At 47.1% G+C, this 18,087-nt stretch overlaps 1 protein-coding gene across 1 annotated transcript in view; it reads right to left on the bottom strand.

Annotated features, from left to right (window-relative positions):
* Nucleotides 1-1,214: 1,214 nt before the first annotated feature.
* LOC109885770 (neuronal acetylcholine receptor subunit beta-2-like) overlaps nt 1,215-18,087 on the bottom strand; it is a 51,047-nt gene continuing 34,174 nt past the window's right edge. The window contains exons 4-6 of the mRNA XM_031837216.1: nt 13,976-14,085; nt 9,482-10,598; nt 1,215-4,658 (exon numbers count right to left, since the gene is read on the bottom strand). Of these exons, the coding sequence (XP_031693076.1) occupies nt 4,506-4,658; nt 9,482-10,598; nt 13,976-14,085 (1,380 nt within the window). The 3' untranslated portion in view covers nt 1,215-4,505. The remainder of the gene's footprint in view (nt 4,659-9,481; nt 10,599-13,975; nt 14,086-18,087) is intronic.

The following is an 18,087-nucleotide window of genomic DNA, read 5'->3' as shown; positions in this document are numbered from 1 at the left end:
TGGGAGCAGAGTGAGAGACTCTCCAGGGATTGACTTTCGTGTCTGTGCTGCACTTCCATTAACTTAATCACATTTTATTGGTCACATACACGTGTTTAGCAGATGTTATTGCGGGTGCAGCGAAATGCTTGTGTACTGCTTGTGCTACAGCACTTTGAATCAGGTTACTGGCCACAGTGTTTTACTGTAAAGCTACAGCACTTTGAATCAGGTTACTGGCCACAGTGTTTTACTGTAAAGCTACAGCACTTTGAATCAGGTTACTGGCCACAGTGTTTTACTGTAACGCAACAGCACTTTGAATCAGGATACTGGCCACAGTGTTTTACTGTAATGCTACAGTACTTTGAATCAGGTTACTGGCCACAGTGTTTTACTGTAACGCTACAGCACTTTGAACCAGGTTACTGGCCAGTGTTTTACTGTAACGCAACAGCACTTTGAATCAGGTTACTGGCCACAGTGTTTTACTGTAACGCAACAGCACTTTGAACCAGGTTACTGGCCACAGTGTTTTACTGTAACGCTACAGCACTTTGAATCAGGTTACTGGCCACAGTGTTTTACGTTAATGCTACAGCACTTTGAACCAGGTTACTGGCCACAGTGTTTTACTGTAACGCTACAGCACTTTGAATCAGGTTACTGGCCACAGTGTTTTACTGTAATGCTACAGCACTTTGAACCAGGTTACTGGCCACAGTGTTTTACTGTAATGCTACAGCACTTTGAGCCAGGTTACTGGCCACAGTGTTTTACTGTAACGCTACAGCACTTTGAATCAGGTTACTGGCCACAGTGTTTTACTGTAATGCTACAGCACTTTGAATCAGGTTACTGGCCACAGTGTTTTACTGTAACGCTACAGTACTTTGAATCAGGTTACTGGCCACAGTGTTTTACTGTAATGCTACAGCACTTTGAATCAGGCTACTGGCCACAGTGTTTTATTGTAACGCTACAGTACTTTGAATCAGGTTACTGGCCACAGTGTTTTACTGTAAAGCTACAGCACTTTGAATCAGGTCAGGGGGGGGGGGGGGGGGGGTCAGCAGCATTAATATTAGAAAGACAGGAAATGTTGTTTTCTTTTGTGTGTTTTATGTGAACTCAGGAAACATTCCAATACCGTTCAAAATGTGTGTGTGTGTGTGTGTGTGTGTGTGCGTGTGTGCGTCAGAAGAACATACAACAGAAACTGAATGTTGAACTGAACCTACAACCTTTATTGGACAGGAACAAAGCTGTGAGCGGTTATTGGAGGACAACGCTCTCCTCTGAGTGGGGAATGGAGAAACACACAGAGACAAAGAGAGAGGGACAGAGGAGAGAGAGAGAACAAGGGAATGAAGGGGAGAGAAGGAAGAAAAAGAGAGGGGTGGAGAAACGGGGAGGAGGGAGGGGGAAGGAGGGGAGGAGGGAGGGGGAAGGAGGGGAGGAGGGAGGGGATGGACAGCACTCTGTTTGCTTCACACCTCTACAGTCAGGTCCTGAAGGGAAAGAGAGGACTCCACTCCACAGGACTCCACAGCTCTCTGAAAGGCTTACACACTCCTGGGGCTCTCCTGGACTACCCCACTGTGAAAAGCCTGTGTCCCACAGAGTGACGCAAGGTCATGGAAGGGGATCACTCGGGATGGCAGTTAACACTTGGCTGGTCTCTCTCTCTCCAGGGAAGTAAGCTCTCTTGCACATTGCGTCGGACAGATATGGTAATGCAGTGGGCAATGAGTGCACACACACACATCGGACATTAAGTAATTGAACCTGGCCCATTACTGTAATAATTATAGGTGGCTTGTGTTCTGACAATAATAATAATACAGCCTTACACACCGTTACACACTGGGGAGAGTCAGCTACAGAGCACAACACAATCTGAGAGAGGGAGGACAGGAGGGGGAAGGAAGAGAGGAGAGAGTCAGCTACAGAGCACAACACAATCTGAGAGAGGGAGGACAGGAGGTGGAAGGAGGAGAGGAGAGAGTCAGCTACAGAGCACAACACAATCTGAGAGAGGGAGGACAGGAGGCGGAAGGAGGAGAGGAGAGAGTCAGCTACAGAGCACAACACAATCTGAGAGAGGGAGGACAGGAGGGGGAAGGAGGAGAGGAGCGAAGGGGAAACAGGGAAGGACAGGAGGAGAGGACAGGAGGGGGAAGGAGGAGAGGAGAGAGTCATCTGCAGAGCACAACACAATCAGAGAGGGAGGACAGGAGGGGGAAGGAAGAGAGGAGAGAGGGGGAAGGAGGGAAGGACAGGAGGAGAGGACAGGAGGACAGGAGGGGGAAGGAGGGAGGACAGGTGGGGGATGGAGGGGGAAGGAGGAGAGGAGCGAGGGAGAAGGAGGGGAGGACAGGAGGGGGAAGGAGGGGAGGAGAGAGGGGGAAGGAGGAGAGGAGAGAAGGGGAAGGAGGGAAGGACAGGATGAGAGGACAGGAGGGGGAAGGAGGAGAGGACAGGTGGGGGAAGGAGGAGAGGGCAGGAGGGGGAAGGAGAGAGGGCAGGAGGGGGAAGGAGGAGAGGAGAGAAGGGGAAGGAGGAAAGGACAGGAGGAAAGGACAGGAGGAGAGGACAGGAGGGGGAAGAAGGAGAAGACAGGAGGGGGAAGGAGGGGAGGAGAGAGGGGGAAGGAGGAGAGGGCAGGAGGGGGAAGGAGGGGAGGACATGAGGAGGAAGGAGGAGAGGAGAGAGGGAGAAGGAGGGGAGGCGAGAGGGAGGAAAGGAAGAGAGGACAGAGTGAGACACTGTCTTACTCTGATAATGAGAATCACAGTGATGACAGAAATTAACATTTGTGCAAACATTCATAACATACAATAGCTTACATTTTGTGAGAAAACATCCTTATTCCAACAATACATATCATCTGTCAGTTCTATATTCGACCACCCAATTTTGTGCAATCATGGCTCAACTGAGCTGACAAGGTATTAATCTGTCATTCTGCCCCTGAACAGGCAGTTAACCCACTGTTCCTAGGCCGTCATTGAACATAAGAATTTGTTCTTTAACTGACTTGCCTGGTTAAATAAAGGTTAAAATAAATTTAAAAAACTGTAAAAGGAGGGAATTTACTCCATCTTGGCTCAACCCAATCTCAGTTTCCCAGGAACTTACTGAATCTAGACTCATCCCCTTGCAACTGTACCCTATGGCACAAGCTGCTATTATCCCAATAGAGCTGTATACGCAGACATCCTACACCTTTATCTTTCTCTAAGGTTGAATCCCAAATCACCCCCTGCCCCTTCACCCCCTGCCTCTCCACCTCTGCCATTTGCACAAGTGTACTAAAGCTGAGGGAGTGAATATTATGGGGGTGTAGGGGCTAATTAGATCCTCCTAAAGCCACTTCGACCTAGCCAGCACGGATGCAGGCTTCAGAGCGACGTACTATCCCGACACTCACTGCTATATGTCTGAAGTTAGCACAATTGAATTATAAAAAAATGGAGAGGCGTGTCTAATTATATACCACGTGCATGTGTTTATGTCTGATTCAGAGACTGGTCCCGGTGGGTTTATTGATCCCATCGCCACTCTCTGGAAGTCACCCTCGGAGCTTCGTCAGCAACACGTGACAACGGAGGGAGTTGGTATTGGCGAGGGGGCGGTTTGGGATTCACTATAACTACTTCATCTCATTCCATCTAACTCTCTGTCAATATCCCTCTCTCTCTTTCATCTCTTTCATCTCCTTCACGATCTGTCTCTTCTCCTCATATAGTGTTAGTGTGCACGTCACAGGCTGTGTAGTACAGGTAATATCACATTCTTGTTTAAAAGCGCAGAGAAGCATACAACAAACCCCTGCACCCTACCTTTCTCTCAGGAACAGACACAGAGCAATAATATTATATTCAAAGCTATACTGTGGTACACTGCTATGCTATGATAAAATATACTGTACTGTACTATCAGTTGGCTTAACAGAAGTGGCTTGGAAAAACAATTATGAACCTTGACAACCCCCCACTTGCCTTTACATTTTCCCGATTGGTTGACACAGTTTCCAATCAAGGTTCTGTTACTGAAGCATTAAGTTCTGTACCAGTTAAGGTGCAACAATATACTCTCAGTAAGCTTGCACAGTCAGCTTGGAATGAAGAGCATTGATTGGCTGGCGTAGCGTTCTACAGGATGTCAAACAATTTAGAGATTGTCCTCTCTCCCTGATTGGCTTCTGCCGCTTGTCACTCAGAGGGAGAGAGGAGAGGCATAACTCCACCTTCCTCTGGGAAAAAGGGAAGAGGTCCATTTATCCCTCCTATGGAAAAAAAACAATCTTTAATACGATGTTGGTGTTAAGTTTAGTTCTTCAGTTCAGAACAGTTCAGTAGAAAGGCTATAAAGGTTAACAGGTGTGGCTCCTGTCCAATTTAGTTCCACAGACTTAATAAAACCCACTTCCCCTGCTGAGCAGGTCCCTCCCTCCTGCCCCTGTCCTGCTGTGCTGATTGGGTCGGGGCGGTGTCCATCGATGCTGCTGGGCACCTGGTTGGTCAGCCATTGGTGTTGGTGATGGTCTTGGCAGTGTAGTTCTGGAACAGTGGCTGGAGGAACATCCCGACCGTTCCGGACACACACACAATTATAAAGATCCACAGGAAGAGACGGTCGATCACCATGGCAACATACTTCCAGTCCTCGCTCACCTGAAGAGGGTGTAGGCAGAGGTTTACATAAGTACAGTTCTTACTAAAAGTATTCACACCTTTGACTTTTTCCACTTATTGTTGTGTTACAAGATAGGATTCAAATGGATTTCATTGTCATTTTGTTGTGAACGATCTATACAAAATACTCTAATGTCAAAGTGGAAGAACAATTCTAACATTTGTAAAATATCTATGAAAAATAAAACACTAATATACAGTATCTTGTTTACACAAGTAGTGTAATGACCCTGGGTTTATAAGCGCGGATATCGACTCTGCTGCTTGAGCATGCTTTTGAGGCTCTGTCAAGTTGGTTGTTGGTCATTTTCAAGTCTTGCCATAGATTTTTTGACATTGGGTTTTAGGTTATTGTCCTGCTGAAAGGTGAATTTGTCTCCCAGTGTCTGTTGGAAAGCAGACTGAACCAGGTTAACCTCTATTCCATTTATTTTTATCCTAAAAAAAACTCCCTAGTCCTGCCGATGACAAGCATACCCATAACATGATGCAGCCACCACCATGCTTGAAAATATGAAGAGTGGTACTCAGAGATGTGTTATGTCGGATTAGCCCCAAACACAACGCTTTGTATTCAGGACTTAAAAACTATTACTTTAGTGCCTTATTGCAAACAGGATGCATTTTTTGGAATATGTGTATGTGAAGGGAGGACCTGCAGTGAAAGAAGGATCAGGTGGGTCTTAAAAGTGGTCGGCATGGAAATGGACGGTAACCATGGAGATGACGAGTGGCGCTGATGGACAGAATTACAAGGACTGTTAATTCACTATGTCAGGGTCTCTCATTCCAGGAGAATGTTCTTTCCTCCCTCTCCATGCTTTCAGGCATCCCTGCCCACTGAAGGAAAAATCCCCCCCCCCTTGTCGTTCATCCTCCTCTCTTTCTACTCCTCTACTCCTACATTGGGAGAGCCCTGTTTTATTCACTCACAATGCTGATATCATACAGTAGCTAAGATTAAAACTGTGTTAAATATTCAGAGCAGAACAAGTGTAGCCCATGAATTCATAACCATTCACCCATAGTTATTCTCCCTAGAATGTAGCAGTAGGTGGTAGCTATTCATAGGTTGCACCTCCGTCACTCGGTCGCAACATGCCATTGTGATGAACGTTCTCAAGCCGCCCTCCACCATAGTGATGCCCAAAAGTTGTGATAAGCTCAGTCATTCTGAACAGTGGCAATTGACTGTTTAGTCTAAATTACACTATAGTGGACTGGAAATATGATTATATTGCTAAAGTGGGCAAATATTTAGTAGGACACAACTTTGACATCATTATCATGTCATCAAATGTACTTCAAACAGACGCCAATGAAGTCATTAGCTAGCAATGCTAACGTTAGCTAGTTCAAATCCGGTGGCCTCCCCTCAATCAATTTGGCAACATCAAAATGATGACAAAAGGTTTTCCTAATAATTATTTGCCTCCTTTTGAATGTCATTGTATTTCCAAGCCACTATAATGCACTTTGCATGAAATCTTCATCAGCGCTTATTGACAATGCATTGAGTAGAGTGCTAGGCATCAGTCCTAAAACGAATGTTCAAAACAATACCGTCTCGAAACAGGCCTATCTGCTGTGAATAAGTGTAGATATATGGCCTTCTAGACCGAGTGTAAGTAACATTCTATGATGTGTATGGCAGAACAGGGTCAAGACATCATATACACTGCTCAAAAAAATAAAGGGAACACTAAAATAACACATCCTAGATCTGAATGAATGAAATATTCTTATTAAATACTTTTTTCTTTACATAGTTGAATGTGCTGACAACAAAATCACACAAAAATTATCAATGGAAATCAAATTTATCAACCCATGGAGGTCTGGATTTGGAGTCACACTCAAAATGTGGAAAACCACACTACAGGCTGATCCAACTTTGATGTAATGTCCTTAAAACAAGTCAAAATTAGGCTCAGTAGTGTGTGTGGCCTCCACGTGCCTGTATGACCTCCCTACAACGCCTGGGCATGCTCGTGATGAGTCTGTGGGGCAACGTGGCATTGGTGGATGGAGCGAGACATGATGTCCCAGATGTGCTCAATTGGATTCAGGTCTGGGGAACGGGCAGGCCAGTCCATAGCATCAATGCCTTCCTCTTGCAGGAACTGCTGACACACACCAGCCACATGAGGTCTAGCATTGTCTTGCATTAGGAGGAACCCAGGGCCAACCGCACCAGTATATGGTCTCACAAGGGGTCTGAGGATCTCATCTCGGTACCTAATGGCAGTCAGGCTACCTCTGGCGAGCACATGGAGGGCTGTGCGTCCCCCCAAAGAAATGCCACCCCACACCATGACTGACCCACCGCCAAACCGGTCATGCTGGAGGATGTTGCAGGCAGCAGAACGTTCTCCACGGCGTCTTCAGACTGTCACGTCTGTCACATGTGCTCAGTGTGAACCTGCTTTCATCTGTAAAGAGCACAGGGCGCCAGTGGTGTATTTGCCCATCTTGGTGTTCTCTGGCAAATGCCAAACGTCTTGCACGGTGTTGGGCTGTAAGCACAACCCACACCTGTGGACGTCGGGACCTCACACCACCCTCATGGAGTCTGTTTCTGACCATTTCAGCAGACACATGCACATTTGTGGCCTGCTGGAGGTAATTTTGCAGTGCTCCTCCTGCTCCTCCTTGCACAAAGGTGGAGGTAGCGGTCCTGCTGCTGGGTTGTTGCCCTCCTACGGCCTCCTCCACATCTCCTGATGTACTGGCCTGTCTCCTGGTAGTGCCTCCATGCTCTGGACACTACGCTGACAGACACAGCAAACCTTCTTGCCACAGCTCGCATTGATGTGCTATCCTGGATGAGCTGCACTACCTGAGCCACTTGTGTGGGTTGTAGACTCCGTCTCATGCTACCACTAGAGCGAAAGCACTGCCAGCATTCAAAAGTGACCAAAAACATCAGCCAGGAAGCATAGGAACTGAGAAGTTGTCTGTGGTCACCACCTGCAGAACCACTCCTTTATTGGGGGTGTCTTGCTAATTGCCTATAATTTCCACCTGTTGTCTATTCCATTTGCACAACAGCATGTGAAATGTATTGTCAATCAGTGTTGCTTCCTAAGTGGACAGTTTGATTTCACAGAAGTGTGATTGACTTGGAGTTACATTGTGTTGTTTAAGTGTTCCCTTTATTTTTTTGAGCAGTGTGTATATAATGTGATATACAAGTGGGGCAAAAAAAGTATTTAGTCAGCCACCAATTGTGCAAGTTCTCCCACTTAAAAAGATGAGAGAGGCCTGTAATTTTCATCATAGGTAGACTTCAACTATGACAGACAAAATTTTATGAATTTATATGCAAATTATGGTGGAAAATAAGTATTTGGTCACCTACAAACAAGCAAGATTTCTGGCTCTCACAGACCTGTAACTTCTTCTTTAAGAGGCTCCTCTTTCATCCACTCATTACCTGTATTAATGGCACCTGTTTGAACTTGTTATCAGTATAAAAGGCACCTGTCCACAACCTCAAACAGTCACACTCCAAACTCCACTATGGCCAAGACCAAAGAGCTGCCAAAGGACACCAGAAACAAAATTGTAGACCTGCACCAGGCTGGGAAGACTGAATCTGCAATGGGTAAGCAGCTTGGTTTGAAGAAATCAACTGTGGGAGCAATTATTAGGAAATGGAAGACATACAAGACCACTGATAATCTCCCTCGATCTGGGACTCCAAGCAAGATCTCACCCCGTGGGGTCAAAATGATCGCAAGAACTGTGAGCAAAAATCCCAGAACCACATGGGGGGACCTAGTGAATGACCTGCAGAGAGCTGCGACCAAAGTAACAAAGCCTACCATCAGTAACACACTACGCCACCAGGGACTCAAATCCTGCTGTTCCAGACGTGTCCCACTGCTTAAGCCAGTACATGTCCAGGCCCGTCTGAAGTTTGCTAGAGAGCATTTGGATGATCCAGAAGAAGATTGGGAGAATGTCATATGGTCAGATGAAACCAAAATAGAACATTTTGGTAAAAACTCAACTCGTCGTGTTTGGAGGATAAAGAATGCTGAGTTGCATCCAAAGAACACCATACCTACTGTGAAGCATGGGGGTGGAAACATGACGCTTTGGGGCTGTTTTTCTGCAAAGGGACTAGGACGACTGATCCGTGTAAAGGAAAGAATGAATGGGGCCGTGAGATTTTGAGTGAAAACCTCCTTCCATCAGCAAGGGCATTGAAGATGAAACGTGGCTGGGTCTTTCAGCATGACAATGATCCCAAACACACCGCCCGGGCAACGAAGGAGTGGCTTCGTATGAAGCATTTCAAGGTCCTGGAGTGGCCTAGCCAGTCTCCAGATCTCACCCCCATAGAAAATCTTTGGAGGGAGTTGAAAGTCAGTGTTGCCCAGCAACAGCCCCAAAACATCACTGCTCTAGAGGAGATCTGTATGGAGGAATGGGCCAAAATACCAGCAACAGTGTGTGAAAACCTTGTGAAGACCTACAGAAAACGTTTGACCTCTGTCATTGCCAACAAAGGGTATATAACAAAATATTGGAAAAACTTTTGTTATTGACCAAATACTTATTTTCCACCATAATTTGCAAATCAATTCATTAAAAATCCTACAATGTGATTTATCTGGATTTTTAAAATAATTTTGTCTGTCATAGTTGAAGTGTACCTATGATGAAAATTACAGGCCTCTCTCATCTTTTTAAGTGGGAGAACTTGCACAATTGGTGGCTGACTAAATACTTTTTTGCCCCACTGTATAGTTGTAGTGAATGGTGAATAAATGATGTATTTCTACGTTACTCACACTCTGGTCGTCGTCTTCAGTCTTCATGTGGTTGGCGATGAAGCGGACCCCGTCGACAGCCTCCTCCAACCCAGGGCAGGCTTGTCCTAGCACGGCCTGGGTCAGGGCTGGGCCCCCTCCTACCCGTTTCCCCCTGGGCCGGTTCCCCTGCTCCCCCTCCCTGTCTTCCCTCAGCCCGTTCAGCCCCTCCATCGACCCCCCTCCCCCTCCTCCCCCCGCGCCCCCTCCCAGCTCCCCTACAAACTGTTTCACCGACGCCCGGTTCACGTAACACGTACAGGGGTCGTTGTTATCCGTGCCACCCCCTCCACCCCCCAGCCCCAGGCCCACCATCAGCCCCCCGGTGGAGCCCCCATCCCTGCCCCCCTCCCTCTGCTCCTGGCCCCTCCGTCGCTGGCGCAGCTTCTGACGCTCGCAGCTGTTCTGGGGCTGGTGCATGAAGAGCAGCGTAGGCAATTTGTTGAGGAACACCAGCTTGACCCAGGGGGGCATGGTGTGTGTGGTGGGTGAGCGGTGGTGCACGTTGAGAACACACACACTGGTGACAATAGAGAAGGTCACCAGGACCATGGTGAACATCAGGTACTTCCCGACCAGAGGAACGTCCAGGGAGGTGGGGGGGACGATCTTAGAGATCAGCAGGAGGAACACAGTGAGGGCCAGCAGGACAGAGATACACAGGGTCATCTTCTCTCCACAGTCAGAGGGCAGATAGAACACTAAGATAGCCAGAGAAGTGATGAGGACACAGGGGATGATGAGGTTGATGGTGTAGAACAGAGGTTTCCTGCGGATGATGAAGTCATAGGTGATGTCTACGTAGGTGGGGTCGGCAGGGTTCTCGTTGCGGCGCCCCGGCAGGGCGATGATGTCCCACTCTCCGCTGGGTGTGAAGTCGTCCATGCTGGCCACGTCGGACCTCAGGATCAGGTCGATCTCTGTGCGGTCGTAGGTCCAGGAGCGGAACCTCATGGTGCAGTTCTGCTGGTCGAAGGGAAAGTGTTTGACCTCGATCTTACAGGCTGACTTGTAGATGGCTGGAGGCAGCCAGAAGATACTGCCGTCATGGGAGACCACCGCGTTGGAGTAGAAGGAGACCTCGTACATTCCGTCAGCACTAAGGAAGGAGGGGTGGAAAGAGAGAGAACGTTAGACTATTGGAAGGATTTTAGATATTAAAATATAGTATATAAAATGCATGCCCTTTTAAATCTATCACATCTTTGAAAACAAATTAGTAATACATACAGATTAAAATGAGCAGAAAAGAGCGAGACTATAAATGGGTGTAAATGTAACTTCAGCTCTCTGTGTGTCTCATTAGATTTCCTCCAGTCTCACTACAGATCCTTTATCACACAGCCTCAGCCACATCTCACACAGACAGGACTGGGTGACAGGGGCAGGACAGGTAAGACTCTACTGTTACAGACAGCCAGGTAAGATGACCACAGAAGATATGTCTCACACACACACACACATTCCGACAACAGAAATATGGAGAAGGTCAGACAGACGAGGGTGTGATGCGTATCAGGACTGCAAAGTAAGACACACACTCCTTATATAAACATGCTGGTCATTGCTCAGGTAAACATCATCCTTCCTTAACCTGGACACAGAACCTGGACACAGAACAACTCAAGAGAACTCAGGTAGGGAAGGGGTCAAATGCCTCAGGTAGAAAACGGGTCAAATCCCTCAGGTAGGGAAGGGGTCAAATGCCTCAGGTAGAAAACGGGTCAAATGCCTCAGGTAGGGAAGAGGTCAAATGCCTCAGGTAGGGAAGAGGTCAAATGCCTCAGGTAGGGAAGAGGTCAAATGCCTCAGGTAGGGAAGGGGTCAAATGCCTCAGGTAGGGAAGGGGTCAAGAACTCAGGTAGGGAAGGGGTGAAAGAACTCAGGTAGGGAAGGGGTCAAAGAACTCAGGTAGGGAAGGGTTCAAAGAACCCAGGTAGGGAAGGGTTCAAAGAACTCAGGTAGGGAAGGGGTCAAAAAACTCAGGTAGGGAAGGGGTCAAATACCTCAGGTAGGGAAGGGGTCAAAGAACTCAGGTAGGGAAGGGTTCAAAGAACCCAGGTAGGGAACGGGTCAAATACCTCAGGTAGGGAAGGGGTCAAAGAACTCAGGTAGGGAAGGGTTCAAAGAACCCAGGTAGGGAACGGGTCAAATACCTCAGGTAGGGAAGGGGTCAAATGCCTCAGGTAGGGAAGGGGTCAACTGCCTCAGGTAGGGAAGGGGTCAACTGCCTCAGGTAGGGAAGGGGTCAAATGCCTCAGGTAGGGAAGGGGTCAAATGCCTCAGGTAGGGAAGGGGTCAAATGCCTCAGGTAGGGAAGGGGTCAAATGCCTCAGGTAGGGAAGGGGTCAAATGCCTCAAGTAGGGAACAGGTCAAATGCCTCAAGTAGGGAACAAGTCAAATACCTCAGGTAGGGAAGGGGTCAAATGCCTCAGGTAGGGAACAAGTCAAATGCCTCAGGTAGGGAACAAGTCAAATACCTCAGGTAGGGAAGGGGTCAAATGCCTCAGGTAGGGAAGGGGTCAAATGCCTCAGGTAGGGAAGGGGTCAAAAGCCTCAGGTAGGGAAGGGGTCAAATGCCTCAGGTAGGGAAGGGGTCAAATGCCTCAGGTAGGGAAGGGGTCAAATGCCTCAGGTAGGGAAGGGGTCAAATGCCTCAGGTAGGGAACAGGTCAAATACCTCAGGTAGGGAACGGGTCAAATACCTCAGGTAGGGAAGGGGTCAAATGCCTCAGGTAGGGAAGGGGTCAACTACCTCAGGTAGGGAAAGGGCAAAATACAGTGGGGCAAAAAAAGTATTTAGTCAGCCACCAATTGTGCAAGTTCTCCCACTTAAAAAGATGAGAGAGGCCTGTAATTTTCATCATAGGTACACTTCAACTATGACAGACAAAATGAGAAAAAAAATCCAGGATTTTTTATGAATTTATTTGTAAATTATGGTGGAAAATAAGTATTTGGTCACCTACAAACAAGTAAGATTTCTGGCACCTCTGTCCTCCACTCGTTACCTGTATTAATGGCACCTGTTTGAACTTGTTATCAGTATAAAAGACACCTGTCCACAACCTCAAACAGTCACACTCCAAACTCCACTATGGCCAAGACCAAAGAGCTGTCAAAGGACACCAGAAACAACATTGTAGACATTGTAGGGGTCAAATGCCTCAGGTAGGGAAGGGGTCAAATACCTCAGGTAGGGAAGGGATCAACTACCTCAGGCAGGGAACAAGTCAAATACCTCAGGTAGGGAACAAGTCCAATGCCTCAGGTAGGGAAGGGGTCAAATGCCTCAGGTAGGGAAGGGGTCAAATATCTCAGGTAGGGAAGGGGTCAAATATCTCAGGTAGGGAAGGGGTCAAATACCTCAGGTATGGAAGGGGTCAAATACCTCAGGTAGGGAAGGGGTCAAATACCTCAGGTAGGGAAGGGGTCAACTACCCTCAGGTAGGGAAGGGGTCAACTACCTCAGGTAGGGAACGGGTCCAATAGCTCAGGTAGGGAACAGGTCAAATAACTCAGGTAGGGAACAAAGAAAGAGAGCAATGGAGGAAGATCAAGATATTGATTACCCTTCATAAGGAATTAAATCCATGGAACCCATTAGTTTGTGACTGACTGTGTTAATGTGTTGCGAGTGGTTATGGGGGTGGGGGCTGGGGAGGGGGAGTAAGTAGATCTGTTTAGCCCCCACCGGTTGGTTAATCATTGTAAGACGGCATTAGAGAAAGAGGAGATCGAGGCCAGACAGTTCACTTTCACTGATAAGATAGCTTACACAGGGTTAAGACACTCCGATAAGATAACTTACACCGGGCTAAGAGACTACGATAAGATAGGAACTAGAAGACTGGAGTTGAGAAACAATGCTGTACTTTGTGTGTGTGTGTGTGTGTGTGTGTGTGTGTGTGTGTGTGTGTGTGTGTGTGTGTGTGTGTGTGTGTGTGTGTGGAAGTTGGTTGCTCTTTTGACTCCTATGTAGAGCAGACAGTTGCTGAAGAACTAGCCCATAGTGTCATGCCTCAACAGCCTTGGTTATCACTGCAAACTTGTGGTGCTGATATTTGGGAATCTCGGCCATGTACTTATTAGGCTGACAGTATGTGGCCTTCAGATTACCGGCCAGCAGAGGACAAAGGCAACGCTGCCACCAAGGTACTGCTCTGTGTCAGCGGTCATGGACAGCTTAGCTGTTTGGAGAAGGAGGTGCTTTCTGTATCTATAAGTGTCCAGATATCCGTGTCTTTAAAATGTTTGGATCCTTCTTCACTGTAATGTGATTTGTGGATTAAAATAGTATGACATTGTGTGTGTGTAACTCACTTTTATACAGCATACAGCATACAGTGTGTGTGTGTGTGTGTGTGTGTGTGTGTGTGTGTGTGTGTGTGTGTGTGTGTGTGTGTGTGTGTGTGTGTGTGTGTGTGTGTGTGTGTGTGTGTGTGTGTGTGTGTGTGCGTGTGTGTGTAACTCACTTGTTATACAGCACAACGTCAGGCAGCCAGATGTGTTTGGAAGGCAGTCTGACCTTCTCCATGCCATCAAACTCCTCAGGGACCCAAGTCAGACGGTAGTCCTGCCATTCCTAGACACCAATCACAGACCAGAGAACAGAGTTAATGACCAATCACTCAGCTGAGAAGATTGTTACTAACCAATCATACAGCAGAGAGGAGAGTTAGTGACCAATCACACATCTGAGAAGATTGTTAGTAACCAATCACAGAGCAGAGTTAGTGACCAATCAAAAGTCATAGAAGAGTGTGAGACCCACAAACAGCTGCTGTGAGCTTCACTTTTGAAATAACATTCAGCGAAATGCATCTTTACTTTCCATAATGATCTTCATGTAAATATGTTCCTATAGAGACCTTTACTGTCCTGTCCAGGAACAGTGTGATAACTCAGCTCCATTAATTAGAGATGTAAGACAGAAGGACTAATGTCTACCATGACCCTATAGTAAGTCAGTTTCAAACACACATCTAATCATCCTGACTGAAATGGCCGCCTGCCAATGAGGTATCCAGATCGTGTGTGTGACAGTGAGTGTGCGTGTGTATGTGTGTATGTCTGTGCATGTGTGTGTGCGAGTTTGCCTCCCAGGCACACATGATTGAATGTGTGTGGGTCAGTCACTGACGTGCTCTTAGTGACATGCTCATGCTCTTAGTGACCTTGATGGTCGTAGCCCTGTAACTGCGATGTATTATGAGCCATAATGGTCCAGATAGCAGTGGCTCTATGGTTGTTAGGGCTGTAGAAGAACCTTAATAACCATTTACAATGGGGGCTCTGTAACTGTTATTGCTACAGTATATGCCATGTAGAGCCATAATGGCCATGATGCCAGATGCTATATGACTTGAAAATGGTGGCTCCGTGAAACAGTGATGTGTTGTGGTATTATCAGTGCCAGAATGGTGGTGAAAGTGATAGCAGTGGCTCTCTTGGCTCAGGACTGGTCTCCTTGGCATTTCCTCTTGGCTACGACCAAGGGCCTCATAAAACACGTATGCTCATTCTCTATTCAATTACAGACCATCAATCACCTTCACACATGCACATGTGTACACACACACAGACACACACAAACAGGTTTCCATAACTGTTCATAACTGATTTATACACATTAGTGCATTTACAGCTGTGCATGTGTGTGTGAACCTGTCCACTGGGCAGTGTGTTTTGTTTTAGGCCCCAGCTGCAGACACACAGAGAACCAGCTGTGTAGAACAGGGTCAGAACTCAGGAGCATGCCAGGATTAGTCTCTCACAACAACAATACAGAACTGTGTCTCTCTCTGCCACATACTGCAATGTGATGCTCCCGAGTGGCGCAGTGGTCTACGGCAATGCATCTCAGTGCTAGCGGCGTCACTACAGTCCCTGGTTTGATTCCAGGCTGTATCATAACCGGCCGTGATTGGGAGTCCCATAGGGACAACGCTGGGCACAACTGGCCCAGCGTCGTCCGGGTTCGGGTTTGGCCGGGGTAGGCTGTCAGTGTAAATAACTATTTGTTCTTAACTAACTTACCCAGTTAAATAAAGATTAAATAAAATAAAATAAATAAAGATGCTGGGTAGAAAAGTACTGTACTTGTATGGCAACCCTCCTGGGAAACTCTGGTTGTGTGTTCATATTCCCATTGAATGACTAGAATGTCTGTGTTGAGTTGTAGGAGACTGATACAGGGAAAGGCATTTTCAACCCCCTACTGGTTCAGATTGCTATGTCTGCCCGTGCCTATTCCTAATTTAGCGGCAGAATGAACAAACACGTTCTTGCACGATGCAATTTGTTGTGTTATCAATTAACAGAAAGGAGAGCATCGTTGCATTCTTAAATGTACATTTAATGAAGTCAGACTACCTACCAGTTGATTTGGCACTCCAAGAGATAAAAGACAGAGCTAAGTAACAGTAGGAGAGGAATGAAGACAGAGGGCTAAGGAGAGAGGAGGTGTAGACAGAGGGATAAGGAGAGAGGAGGTGTAGACAGAGGGAAAAGGAGAGAGAGGTGAAGACAGAGGGATAAGGAGAGAGAGTTGTAGACAGATAGATAAGGAGAGAGAGGTGAAGACAGAGTGATAAGGAGAGAGAGGTGAAGACAGAGGGATAAGGAGAGAGAGGTGAAGACAGAGGGATAAGGAGAGATGAGGTGAAGACAGAGAGATAAGGAGAGATGAGGTGAAGACAGAGGGATAAGGAGAGAGATGTGAAAACAGAGGGATAAGGAGAGAGAGGTGAAAACAGAGGGATAAGGAGAGAGAGGTGAAGACAGAGGGATACGGAGAGAGAGGTGAAGACAGAGAGATAAGGAGAGAGAGGTGAAGACAGAAGGATAAGGAGAGAGTGGTGAAGACAGAGGGATAAGGAGAGATGAGGTGAAGACAGAGAGATAAGGAGAGATGAGGTGAAGACAGAGGGATAAGGAGAGAGAGGTGAAGACAGAGGGATAAGGCGAGAGAGGTGAAGACAGAGGGATAAGGATAGATGATGTGAAGACAGAGAGATAAGGAGAGAGAGGTGAAGACAGAGGGATAAGGAGAGAGAGGTGAAGCCAGAGGGATAAGGAGAGAGGAGGTGAAGACCGAGGGATAAGGAGAGAAAGGTGAAGACAGAGGGATAAGGAGAGTGAGGTGAAGACAGTGAGAAAAGGAGAGAGACGTGAAGACAGAGGGATAAGGAGAGAGAGGTGAAGACAGAGGGATAAGGCGAGAGAGGTGAAGACAGAGGGATAAGGATAGATGATGTGAAGACAGAGAGATAAGGAGAGAGGAGGTGAAGACAGAGAGATAAGGAGAGAGAGGTGAAGGCCGAGGGATGAGGAGAGAGGAGGTGAAGACCGAGGGATAAGGAGAGAGAGGTGAAGACAGAGGGATAAGGAGAGAGAGGTGAAGGCAGTGCGATAAGGAGAGAGAGGTGAATACAGAGGGATAAGGAGAGAGAGGTGAAGACAGAGTGATAAGGAGAGAGAGGTGAAGACATAGGGATAAGGAGAGAAGAGGTGAAGACAGAGGGATAAGGAGAGATGAGGTGAAGACAGAGGGATAAAGAGAGAGAGGTGAAGACAGAGTGATAAGGAGAGAGAGGTGAAGACAGAGAGATAAGGAGAGAGAGGTGAAGAACAGAGAGATAAGGAGAGATGAGGTGAAGACAGAGGGATAAGGAGAGAGAGGTGAAGACAGAGTGATAAGGAGAGAGAGGTGAAGACAGAGGATTAAGGAGAGAGAGGTGAAGACAGAGAGATAAGGAGAGATGAGGTGAAGACAGAGAGATAAGGAGAGAGAGGTGAAGACAGAGACATAAGGAGAGATGAGGTGAAGACAGAGGATAACGAGAGAAAGTGAAGACAGAGGGATAAGGAGAGAGAGGTGAAGACAGTGAGATAAGGAGAGAGAGGTGAATACAGAGGGATAAGGAGAGAGAGGTGAAGACAGAGGGAAAAGGAGAGAGAGGTGAAGACAGAGGGATAAGGAGAGAGAGTTGTAGACAGATAGATAAGGAGAGAGAGGTGAAGACAGAGTGATAAGGAGAGAGAGGTGAAGACAGAGGGATAAGGAGAGAGAGGTGAAGACAGAGGGATAAGGAGAGATGAGGTGAAGACAGAGAGATAAGGAGAGATGAGGTGAAGACAGAGGGATAAGGAGAGAGATGTGAAAACAGAGGGATAAGGAGAGAGAGGTGAAAACAGAGGGATAAGGAGAGAGAGGTGAAGACAGAGGGATACGGAGAGAGAGGTGAAGACAGAGAGATAAGGAGAGAGAGGTGAAGACAGAAGGATAAGGAGAGAGTGGTGAAGACAGAGGGATAAGGAGAGATGAGGTGAAGACAGAGAGATAAGGAGAGATGAGGTGAAGACAGAGGGATAAGGAGAGAGAGGTGAAGACAGAGGGATAAGGCGAGAGAGGTGAAGACAGAGGGATAAGGATAGATGATGTGAAGACAGAGAGATAAGGAGAGAGAGGTGAAGACAGAGGGATAAGGAGAGAGAGGTGAAGCCAGAGGGATAAGGAGAGAGGAGGTGAAGACCGAGGGATAAGGAGAGAAAGGTGAAGACAGAGGGATAAGGAGAGTGAGGT

The sequence above is a fragment of the Oncorhynchus kisutch genome, linkage group LG2 (assembly GCF_002021735.2).
Source record: "Oncorhynchus kisutch isolate 150728-3 linkage group LG2, Okis_V2, whole genome shotgun sequence".
NCBI lineage: Eukaryota > Metazoa > Chordata > Actinopteri > Salmoniformes > Salmonidae > Oncorhynchus > Oncorhynchus kisutch.
Note: the sequence above shows the minus strand (reverse complement) of the source record. Positions and strands in the feature narration are given on the sequence as shown.